Source organism: Lates calcarifer, linkage group LG15 (assembly GCF_001640805.2).
Source record: "Lates calcarifer isolate ASB-BC8 linkage group LG15, TLL_Latcal_v3, whole genome shotgun sequence".
Lineage (NCBI taxonomy): Eukaryota > Metazoa > Chordata > Actinopteri > Centropomidae > Lates > Lates calcarifer.
Window position 1 is genome coordinate 29,710,547 of NC_066847.1, and position 12,837 is coordinate 29,723,383.

General features: G+C 40.1%; 1 protein-coding gene across 2 annotated transcripts in view; it reads left to right on the forward strand.

The window, feature by feature from the left end:
• The window catches only part of me1 (malic enzyme 1, NADP(+)-dependent, cytosolic), a 75,121-nt gene that overhangs the window by 48,445 nt on the left and 13,839 nt on the right, over nucleotides 1-12,837 (forward strand). For both annotated transcript variants that reach the window (XM_018682884.2, XM_051076159.1), the window contains 2 exons: nucleotides 4,536-4,611; nucleotides 6,713-6,874. In XM_018682884.2, the coding sequence (XP_018538400.1) occupies nucleotides 4,536-4,611; nucleotides 6,713-6,874 (238 nt within the window). The remainder of the gene's footprint in view (nucleotides 1-4,535; nucleotides 4,612-6,712; nucleotides 6,875-12,837) is intronic.

Genomic DNA, 12,837 nt, shown 5'->3' on the forward strand with positions numbered 1-12,837 from the left:
TGCATAGAGGTGACCTATTTTACCCTGTCTCGTTGCCAAATAAGAGACTATGGCTGTGCAACATGTTCTTTTATTCACTGTGATATAGCAGCTGGTCATGGTGACGGTGATTTTCGGTGGAAAGGCCTTTGTTGGAGATATTTTATCCTTTGAATATTGTTTTTTCTTTTCTAAACTCAGGCATGGGGAGACAAATTCTAGGTTTTATGTAACCCATTGTTTTGTTGCTTTGCCTTTGTCTCTCAACAATTAAATTTGCTCTCTGTCAAAGTGACATTTCAGAAGCTCTTATAAAATGTCAGGCATTTGTTTTTTTTTTTAAGTGAAAAAGTTCAAGTTACACATACTAACAAAACAGGAATTGTCTGCACTTAGTTGACATTTACCTCCTCCCTCTGGGCAGAGTCACACTGCATGATGTTGGCTTTGTTCAGCTCCAATTAGGGCCCTTTCAAACAAATTTAGAAAATCGAGGCGAAAATCCCCTGTCATAATTTTTCTCAGGGGACACAGACCAAGCATAAAAATGTGTCTGTTGTGGCAGATTTGCAGTTTAATTAGTTGGAGAAATCTCATACTGTGTGACTGTGACCTTTAACACTACTTTCACAGTCTTTACTCAGTGATTTGTGTCCATTGTGTCAGTTCAACCCTATGTGGCTTGCTAACTGAGGGCATCCAGCGCCATGAAGATTAAGGTTATGCAGTTGGGGTGAAGAATGGTGATTGGTGATGTTTTGTGTGGACACGGGTCAGCGATTGGAGGCTTGCTTCCTCATGGGGCTCAGAGTTTGGGGTTGGGTCATGGTGTGGAAAGCAGCTTTTCCTCCTCTTGGCCCCCACAGTCCCTGGGGTGTGTTTTGTGTGTTGGGCTGCAGGTCAGTGGTGGTGCTGTTTCAGGCCATCAGGTTGTTTTCTTTACCCTCTCTGTTCTCGCCACACTCTCTTACAGGAGGAGCCAGACAAAGCAGCTCAGTGCTTTGTGGCCTTCCTCTCATCTAGAAAATGAGGCGAGTGCTATTCACTGTGGTCACTTCAGCAGTAGCAGTGGTCTGACACACACACACACACAAACACACGTACATTTTAACTATAAGCATCAATATAAGGAGAAATATATGGCACAATGATTCTCAACCAGGGGTACTTAGAGTTAAAATAGATAGCTGATAGCTTTAATTAGTTGAAATAACTAAAAGTAGTGGATAATGGTTTTGGCAGTGTCGAAGAAGGGGCACTTGAGTTCATCTGATGGGGCTGTGGGCGTACATTTCAATTCTTGATTCAATTTCTCCTTCAACAGTAGTCTTTATAGACTAGAAATGATGCAGGACATGTTGTGGTTTTGCTTTCATGTTAGCTAAACAACCATATAAGTATCAGAGGGGCGGAATTTTCCTTTAACCCACAACCCAAATCCTAAACCTAAACTAGCGGCCAAAATGACTTCATTTTACAACAATGTTCTCACACAAATATGTAAAACACATTTTTTTCTACTTCATTTCTCTCTTTCACTGTCTACAACACACACACACACACACACACACACACACACACAGCCCAGCAATCTCAATGGACTGTGGACAGAAACCGCTCATGTCAAACTCATCCCCTTGACAGCTGCTGTGTACTGTCAGCGACCCATTTCAAAATTCTCACTGTAAAAAGATCATCATTATCTTAACAGGCAGTGATGATGGATGTAAACCAGCGTGACTCCAGACAAGATGAGATACTATTGATTTGATCATTTGCTGCTCTGAGTACTGTAAATGCATGACAGATTTCTTTGAGGAGTTGGTTTGTGTGAGTGTGTTTTTCATACTGTTGGAAGATGACACAGAGACTCCTGCAGCTTAAACATACTTGTCAGGGTCAAAGGGCACGAGGTCGACAGCTCTCCTAAAAGCACACAGAAGCAGAAAATGAGAATTGGAGGAGGAGGAGAGGAACAATAGCAAGCTGAACCTGAAATGTTTTTGGTAACATTAAGGTTGACAGAGATCAGGAGTTACATCAAGTCTGCCTGTCTGCTTTAATCCATCTTATAAAGTTGTTTTCCAACAGTCATATTGTGGGGTCAGCCTTTCAGCCCCAGTGCTGCTCTCTCTCCCAAAATTCCTCATAATGCTGTTGCTGGCAGTGGCTCACACACAGCAGGCCATACTTCCCCATGTTCCTATTCCTCCCTCAGACAAATACATTGTATAAAGATCTTGTCCAGCTCCCTACAGTCCTTTACAGCTGCGCAGACATCACTCAGAGCCTTTAAATTAACTACCCATGCAAGCAGCATATACATTTTTGCGTGCAGATGTGTAGATGTGCAGATGTATGCAGATGTGCGTCATTATTTTGCCAGAGAAGTTGAGGTGTTTTAAATGACAGATGCCAGATGTCTGTGGCCTTGTGACCTTTATGTGACCTCTAAAGCTCTTTGCACAAGGAGGACTGTGTCTTCTATCCCTTCTTCCCCTTTTCTTTTCTGTCCTTTCTCTTGAATGCGGGGCCACTACTAAGAATTATTTTCACTATCAGTCAAACTATTATTTTTTCGATTATTTGATTAACCATGTAAATGTCAGAAAATGACGGAAAATGTCCAACCCTGTTCCCCATCTCTAAGACAGGCTGCTGCCTTTCCCATTTCTTTTTCTATTAGTAATAGAACCACTTGCAGAAAGAATTAGACAGAACAGAACAGTTACAGGTGTTAATATAGGTCGATATTAATATGAACTTCACTTTTTTGTAGATGATGTTTTGATGTACTTAGCTAAATTGAAAATATCCATATTGTCTTTCCTAAATATTTTTCAGAATGTTCAGTGGTTTCAGGTTTTAATTGTAATGTGGGAAAAAAGCGTGAAATATATATATATAGAATAGTAGTTAATCATTTTATTTAAATAGTTGTCCATCAAAATATTATTATTAATTGTGTTGGCTCAGTTTAAGTTGAACATTATTTTCCAGCAGAATAAGTTTTTCTTATTGTTCCTCTTGTCATGTCAAAATGCAAAGCACCAATGTGAGCACTGGTGGTAATGCAGAGAGCAAAAAAATGTGAGATCACTTAACACTTTTTTTTTGGTTAATACTGCTAATACTAGCTTATACTGCCTATTCTAAGGGGTAGTTTCACTGTGTAGTACATAGAACAGTTAAAGGTAAGAGTTGTTTAAACTGCAGACCTCTGCATAGAGACTTTAAGTACCATTGGCTGAAAAAACACAGTCAGTTTCAAAAAAGGGCCTACAGTGTGCGAGTTCAGCCTAACTGATTAAAGATTAGAGAGGACACAGTGTTTATCTTTGGAGAGCAAACATGCCGGGCCCTGGAGCCCTTGATGTCGGTCGCCATGTGCAAGCTCTTCTGCCATTTAACTGCAGTCATTTGGTCAGTGAACTGACTGACTGCCCATCACTTGTGCTCACACACAAACACTCACACCTCAACTGAGAAAGGTTTGTACAGTATTTCCCAAAAGCTAAGGGCTGTGTAAGTTTGCTGTAGGTAAAATGAATGATTATTACTGAATTTGTTTTAATGCTGCATATTAAGGCTTTAATGTTTTCTCAACTCAAACCACACTGCTTTCAAAACATGTATTTTAAGGCAATGTCTGATGTATAGATGTGGGATTTCCATTTGTGCCTTTTTATTTTTGTCTATTGTGGTTACTAGTGTGAAAGTGGAAACCTATGCTGACAGTGTACTGTACCTCACCCCGATTTATCAAAGCATTTTTATGTGACACTTTTATGTCTCTCTCATCAGCTCAGTATATTTTATGCTTCATACTGTTTGCATTTGACATCTCTGTTTTCTTCCACCAGCACTGACCTGGGATGTGTTTTTACTTTATGGGCAGCTTGTTACAAATAGTGATGTTTTAACTGTCGCTGGCACATGAACGAGGTGTTGCCCCCATACTATAACCAGATGGATTGGTGGGGTAGGTAAGACGCTGCAGCTGGACCCCACACACAGAGATGATCTCTTTATCCTGAGATTGTCCTGGAGCGAAGGACATTGATGCCAGGGAGCAAGAAAAGGATGGTGGGAGGGTTGGTTAGATGGGGGGTGATACTGAGATGAATGGATATTCAGGGAGCCTCAAGGGTCCAAAACAAACTCCCTACAGAGGCCCAGGGGCCTGGGCTCAGCATTAAAGTCCCAGGTGCCATCAGTATTCAATAAAGTCTTGGCTAGAAGAAAGAAAGGGTGAAAATAAATGACAGCTTAACTTCAAACAGTATCTGAGCTACAGCTTAAAGCTGTTTTTTCTTCAAATCTTAGATAAGGAGTTTGTACGTACTAAGTGTTTGTGAGTTATGTGAGTTGCCATTGTTTTCTCTGAGATTATTTTAGTGACATTTTGCTTTATTGGAGCAGAGCATGACATGAAACTTGGGGGAGTGAAAAGGAGGAGAACAACTGGATATATGTGATGCCCTTTGAATATGCCAAAAGTCTGGTTTAATTCTTCTGCTAGCTTAAGTTCTTCTGTTTGTTTTTCTATGTTGCAGGGGGCTGTTCATCACCATTCATGACCGTGGCCACATTGCTTCGTTGCTCCAGAACTGGCCAGAAAAAGACATCAGGGTAAATTAAATTACTCAAACAGTAGCACCAAATCTATGAACAGTATTTGATGAAATTTGTGTTGTTGTAGCATCATTACACTTTAAAATCTTTGGGACTGTCTTGTTCCTGTATGACTGCAAATGAGAACATAAAGAGAATAATTAGTGAATAGGGCACAAATATGAAAATATTCCACATGTTTTGAGTATATCATTGACAGTGATGAATTGATCCTATGAAGTCTTGTTTGGGTAGCTTCCATTATCATCCAAAAACTAGTAAAAATCAACAGTGAGCCATAGCATTGCAGTAGGTGACATGTTCTTTCAATACCATGGACACAGGCAATATATTAATTTGTTAATTTGTTCTGATCCCTTATAATAAAATCTGAAATAATAATCAATACTAAATCAAGAGAGATGATGATCAGGATGACACAATATGCACAAATAGACAATAGGAAATCAGTAACACATCAAACTTCAAAGTAAATGTAGAATAGAAGTGCACAACACATCCAGCACCATCATGTGTTTCTATGATGCTGAATGACATAAATAATCTCTATGGGGTTACACTCCCAGATTATCTAAACTGGTTACATATCTTTAGAATAAACTATGTTGAGTGATGGTAGTCCATGATAATTATCATATCAATGAGACAATAAGAACTTACTGTAATGTGATCCTCAGTGACATACAGTTACTATTACAGTTTTTCTTTGTTGTTTGGTAAATTATACTCAACTTTGATCAGAAAATACTGAAGAGAACACTGTCAGCTAAAAGTCCTGAACATACTATTTAAACTATGTGACTACTGGATACTGTCTAGATCAGTGTGTAGCTGATGAATTCAGGGATGGCCATTTGAAATATTAAAGTAATATCAGGACCATTTAGTGCTTTACATAAAATCTCATTAAATGTGTTTAAAATAAATCAGCATTAAGCAGAGTTGAGAATGAAAAATTTAAGTAAGATTTGATAAAGTAGGTCATTGCACAGGGTATTTGTGGGCAGGTTGTTCCATGGTTTATAATAAAGCATTGCTATATTGTGTTTATATTTTACTACTACAAAAAGCACAATGTTTTTATCACTACAAAGTCATCTCACACCAGGCTGTTAAAAACGATGAATGCATTAAACCCAGTGATCTATTGGGACTGGTTCTTTTGACTTGCCGTTCTGGCCAATTTCCCAAAAACCTGAAATATTCCTTTACTTGTGCGTATAGAGCAAATATGTGCAAGTCATAATCTAGTCATATTTAGAATGACGAAACCAGCAGCCATTCCTGGCATGTCAAAAATACCTGCAGCCTCAGGCACCTGTTCACAGCTGTCAACAGCAGGGCATTTACCTCAGGGCTGAGATGCAGCCTCTCATTGTCAGGGTGGTCTTATCGTAAACTCACCTAATATGTCCTACTTTTAACATTTCAATAGAGAGAGGGCAAATGGGAGCCAAGGTAGTCATCCACTGATGAGCCTTGGAAGCCCTTCTGTCAAATATTAACAAGTGATAGTTAGGGAAAAAAATTAGCTGCTAATGGTATTAAGTATAGTCATTATGCATTTTAAACATTCATATGGGAAAAGTAAGGAACTCTTTAAATCTGTCAAATTGTGGGAGGAAGAAGGTTGTAAAATCTTTGTGCCAGAGTTTTGTACGTCACACTGATGGTGGAAAAAGAAAGACACAGAATTAGGAACATTTCAAATTAAACACTTCTGCTGGTGATATTAAGTGTTGCACAATTGATTTGTTTCATGCTGTGGAATCAACCCAGAGGAACTTATTTATTGCTTAACAAGTAAAGTGAGTAGTGAGCGGAAAGCCAGGAGGGTGTAGGAGGACCTGGCTTACACTGAGGAAAAAAACATGTTTCTGAGAAGCAGGGTGGACTTGTTTTGGTGAAGAAGGTTTAAGTTAACAGGACAGGGAGGTAGAACTGGTGCTTCAATTATTTTCTCATTAACATGAATATAAGTTTGATCTGAAATATTATTTAGGAATGTATGTACATATTGTAGCATTACAGACAGATTTAAATTGATGAGCTAGTTGGTGTGGCTGCTGAACTTAATAACAATTATACTGATTGACAGGCGGTGTGTGTGACGGATGGAGAGAGGATCCTGGGATTGGGAGACCTGGGCTGCCATGGCATGGGCATCCCAGTGGGCAAGCTGGCCCTCTACACAGCTTGTGGAGGTATGCCACCACAGCAGTGCCTGCCTGTCATGCTGGACGTGGGCACAGACAATGAGGTAAGAGCTGAGGTCAAAATATTGGTGACAGACTCTTTACAGAGTTCTGCAGCCATATTGGCAACACCCTCAGGCAGTTATTTTGGAATCACAAGACCACTCCCTTATATTGTGTCTGGCCTAGGCACATTGGTTCTCTGATCTAAGCCTACGTACGTGCTCACAAGGACAATGCTAACATGTTAGTATTTAGCCAGTATACTGTTGTGTACCATATTGCACCATATTTGCCATCACAGTGTAATGTGTCAGTATGCTAACATTTGCTAATTACCACTAGCACAAAGTACAGATTAAATAAACAAGATATGGTAATTAGTGAGCTTTGGAGCTGCTTGTTAGCTGACAGATACTCTTTATGCTAAGCTAAGCTAACCAGCTCCTATTTGTAGCTTCTTATTTATCATACAGACATGAGAGTGGTATAAATTTTCTCATGTAACTCTTGACAAAAGGAGAATTTCCTTTAATTGGTGTAGGCTTTTGCTTGTATGGAATAGTTTTAGTGTAGTATTGCCACTTCAACTCAAGTAAAGGATCTGGAGTCATTTAAGAACAGTGAAAGCAAGACTTTATGCAATTGCTGAGGGAAAATTGTTTACTTTTTTCCCTTGCTCACCTTCCACACAGAGGTCAAAGATGACGTCAGTTTCAAACATTGACTGTATATTCAAAGCATCTGGGGCTGGTAGACTGTTCTGCTCCATTTTAAGTGGATTACATTAAATTAGATGAAAGTCTGATCATCCCCAAAATTGGGCCATCATAGCCCCAAGTAGTAATGGTCAGTATCAGTATCTACCTGCTCAACACTCAACTCTACTGCTTCAGACCCTTAAACTCAGAATATCGGGAAATGCTCTTAATCCCCTGTAGCCAGGTAGGCCTTGCTTCAGAAATAGCCAAGAAGAAGAAAACAAATCTAACACTTTACAACCAGGAAACACCCTTTACATAAGTGAGGTAAGCTGCTCCGTTGATGGATGCCAGCTGGGAAAGCACCTCTACCCTCTGCAAGCCTGTGAGAGTAGCAGCCAACAGAGCAGTAGTTATCCACCTGGTACATTGGTCCCTGTTCTCTATGGCAGTGTCTCTAGAAAGATGAGTCAAGCTCTGGGCAGGGCAGCACGTGTGTTTGTAGCCTTAAACAGACTAAGAATAGTCTGTGTACACTTCTATATATACACAACTCTCTGCCTCGGCCAAGGGCGTGGCAGCCTCAGATGCCTGTGTGCCTGACACAGCTGAGCTCAGCTTGTCAGGAGCTGTCCCTCACTTTCTGAGACAGTCTTCAGATGACTCAGACCCTGGAGTTCAGTTTCATTCCAAGCTAATGTCTCAAGTGAATTTAGGATGAGGGATGTTGCTGAGGTTACATGAATTTGCAAATAAAAGTAAACAAGAAATGTAAGTAGCAGAAACAATATTGAAGAGTAGTTATAATGGATAGAGACTAAGAAGAAATAAATAACAACAGACACACTGCAAACACCCCAGAAAGCCCATAAAAGATATAGCTACAATAGACCTTTTCGTGCCACTGAAGCAGGATTAAGAGAGCAAAATCATATCTCTGGCATCTCTATGCATTCTAAGTCTCCACACTGACTCTAGTATTCTGAATGATTTTGGTTTAGGGTGATAATACCATCTGCAGGTTAGATTTTTGGGTGCAGGGTAGAGGTTTTAGACATTTATGGGCATGCCAACAGAACTTGAACAAGTTGTCTTAGCATCTTTGATCCATGCTTATCTTCAATCTGCTTTGTAGGAGGAAGAGGTGAAGCACTTTTTGCATGTATAGAAGTATGTATGAATGCTGAGCTCATGGATGACCAGTCTGTTACAGTTGAGATAGTTGTGTTTCAACCATAACAACTTGCTACTACAAATATGTGGACATGTTGAAGGAATAGTTAAACACTCTGGATAATGTACTTATTTGCTTTCTGTCCAAAGTTGAATTGATACCACACTTATGTGTGTGTTACATACTGAACTGGAGCCAGGCGGCAATCAGCTCAGCCTAGCATGAGGACTGGAAGCAGGAGGAAACAGCCAGCTTAGTTCTCTCCAAAGTTACAGAAAATGGTGGCTAAGACCTCTAAAACTCTAATTAAGACATGGCCCCTCATTTGTTTAATCCATACAAAAACAGACATGTAAATACAACACTTTGTGGCTTCAGGGTAAGTTATCTGCTTGCCTGAGCTCACTGAACAGATCTGCCTATCTGCACTGTAGCAGATAGCCAGAGAGCCAGACATGGATAAACAATGGATAAACTGTTGTTTGTCAAGAAATAGCTGCAGCACATGCCATAAAACTGCAAATTGTGGTCTTTACATGTCTGTTTAAACAAATGAGATAGTTGGCAAGATGCATTTTGAAGTTTGGAAGGAGCCAGCTAGCTGTTTTCCCCAGCTCCCAGTATTTTGCTAATCAAGGTTAATCGTCTCCCGGCTCTAGCTCAGTGCATCAAACACAGATGTGCAGATTTTGGCAGTGACACATTATTCTCTAACAAGATCACTTTTTCAGTATTCACTATTTACTTTACAGTTACAGTTAGCTTGTTTGCTGTCTATCTGTAATTTGACATATTGTTGATATCAGCTTGGTCTCTCTGAATGCTAGTTGACAGACTGGACCAGGAACTAGTGTTAGCTTGTTGGTGCAGGTGCTGCAGGTGATGGAGGAGGCAGTTACTCCCCTATCCAAGAGGACTCAACGTCTCAATGCCAAAATTGTCTTATTTATAAGTTAACTGTCCTTAAGAGGCTTGCTAACACTAGGCACCTGGTTTCGTTTAAAGTTGCAAGGTTTATTAAACTGCTGACTTCACTGTGGAGTGCTGCTGTGTGCAATCACTAGGGCTGATGTTAAGCTAGCTGTTGGTCAGTAAATACCTTCAAAACACTGTTAATGTCTTCTTTTCTATTTATAGATGTGTTAAACAGAAAAGATGTGATGAGTAGTTTTGGAGGCTTTGGATTTGTCTGAAGGCACTTTTGACAGAGCTGGGCTGAGTAACAAAAGTGATAAAACAAGTCATGTAACTACCAACCTTTGAAATGTGTAATATATCACATATTTAAAATTTTGATGTATTATATTGAACATGAGACTAACCATCCTAACTCTTAGAGAGAAAGACAAGCTCATTTCCCATAATGTTCAGCTATTTCTTCAATGTTACATAAGCTATATGGAAGTAATTCATCAAATCGAAATTATATATACACTGAGGCTGAGACCTGCCTGCAGGAACACACACACATGTAGTATTGCTGCTTATGCAGCTTTAAAAGAAACAGTTATAAAAGAGATTTTACTGCAGTCTGCCTGGCTGTGGCTGACTTCTCCATTTTTCTATTATTCTAAAGAGATGACAGGCTAAATGAGTTGTAATGGGATAAATGGACTGGCTGTATGTGTACATGTGTAGTTTTTCTGGACTGGCTTCATATGGGAGGCAGGCTGCCCCTCGGTACTCTCCTCTCTCTGACTGTGATAACTTCACAGTCAGAGAGCTGGGAGCAGATGGGGTAGCTCTTGCTAATTATTAAAATGACTGTTATTATGGGATTATATTTGTCCTTGAGTGGATATGGGGGTAGATATAGAGGCGAGCAGGCATGTATCCAAACAGTCAAATAGGCAGACCCCCTGACCAAGGCAGACTTTGTTTCAACATTTTGGAACGTAGGATTATTTGGATTTCTGAATTAGTTGAGATGATACCAATATTCCTATTTTATCAGTTCATGAGGAGGCTCTGTGCTTGTAAAACTGTAAAACTGTTTGCCTTAAGACATTCAGAAAGTGAGCCACTGCAGAGATGTTATTTTTCTTCTTCAGAGGAATGCAGTAGCTGTGTTATCTTGTGTGAGAACCAGCAATATACTCTCACTACCTGGGCAGCTCTTATCTCTTTTCTCATATACAGCACACACAAAAAGTACAACTTTGTATGCAGGGGGAGAGGCACAGAAAGTCACGCGCACTCAGTGGGAAGAAAAATAAGTATGTTTTCACTGTGTCATCCTGTTATCTCCCTGGACTGTGTGTCTGTGTATCCCTTGGCTTGATATCACCTGGACTAGCCTCAGCACACACTTGCTCATGCTGAAATGAGACTAAGTGATGTCATCCTAGACAATATGCTGTTTGTGTGTGTGCCTGGTGGGATTTTCGTGGGTCAAAAGTTTGGTGTCCTTTCCCCCAGACAGGTCCAGGCCATTCTTGGCGTCTGGCCACCTCAAAAGTTCAGCATCACAAAGCACCTGAATATAGCTTTATATTATTTTCCTGAAGTCTGAGAGTCATTAGTTCGAAACTGTGAAACGGGGCTTCTGTGTCTTTAGCAAGCATGGACTGTAAAGCCATACACGAGGATGAAATCCCTCCTGAGAGAAAAGTAGCTGTACAACACAAAGGACAGTTTAGCCAATCAACAGCAGATAATCTGGGAAAGACAGCTCATGTCGACAGTTCAGCACGGTGTCAGTGAGGTCAGCCCACTTGAAACTCACTCAGGTCTACCCCTTTGAAGTAGTTTTGTCACAGTGTATGACTGGACAGAACAATGAAATAAAAACTCATCATCATACATTGTAAGTCAATAGAAGATACATTAGCTGCAAATGAAACTCCAGAGCCGAACATCTCATGATTTTAAAAGCAGTTTTTATCTTTCTTCTTGCATGCTGTTGCATCATCTTGTGAAATTACAACTGCAATCTCTCTCTGATATCACTCCACTTCTCTGTGGGATCGCATGAAAATGTTTTGCTTGTTTTGGTTACAGTTGAACTTGGCCACCCCTGCTTCTTACAGTCCATTAAAACCTTGCCAGGAAATGAGTTGTCAACTTCAAATAAATACAGCCTGAAATAAACTTTTTGAGCTGCTCTTGGACATGGCAGTTTTTGACCCTGCCATGGAAAGGTGGCCGCTGCCTTGCCCAAGCCTCGCTCATCTTAGTGGCACCCTCTAATTATCCATCTCCAGAAGTAAAGGTCGCCTGTCCCAGTGAGGCATGACAACGCTCTGGATCAGTTCTCCACCCTTTGTGATTGAAATTCCCTGGAAGTCAAAGTTTGCAAGAGTTTAAAGCCCATTTAGTTTATGAGTCTTCCAAGATCTAGGTAGGAATCTGCTGTTTGTTGACACACAGCCATGTTGTGTCAGGCAGGTGCAGCATGTCAAAGATCTGATGAAATATGGGCCGATACCTCAAAGCAAGTCTAACACTGCTAGGTTGCATTCACTTCCACCTAATTCATCACAGCTTCACTTTCTCTTTGTCTCTCTGCTCTTAATTGTCGCCTTTCCTGCCTTATCCCTCTCATTCTTCAAAAATACTATGGTGAAAAGGTCAAAGGTCACTCCTTCAGTGGTGAGTGTCACCAAGGACTGTTAAGTTGTGGGAAATTAAAAAAAAAAAAACAATACTCCAGACCTGTTTGCTTTAGCCACTACACTATGTAAATAAATGATTTACATTGCTATAAAGATAAAAACATTTTCAACAGGGTTTTGGTTTACTGTACATGGAGATGTATCTGCAGATTGTGTGTGAATTAACATGACAAAATGTGTTCCTCTGTGGTGTATTTTCACACATGGCTCCTATTATAGCAGAGGTCAAAGGTCTGCAGAGACACAGGTGTATGTGAGGATGTGCTCACATCATGTACAGCATTTATCTGTCTTTTCCCTCTAAATTTCACATCCAAGAAATGTCAAGATTGGACAGAAATCACAGACACAGACTCCTCACATCACATACATTCCCTGAGTTCCTTGTACAGAGGGTTTATATTCTATATGAGCACACAGGAAATCTATATACCCACATATGTTTTTTTTTTTTTATATGTAGGCATCTAAATATACCAAACCACCTGTCCCATTACATATTTTACCTGATGTAGTTGTGCCATAAATTGTTTTTACAG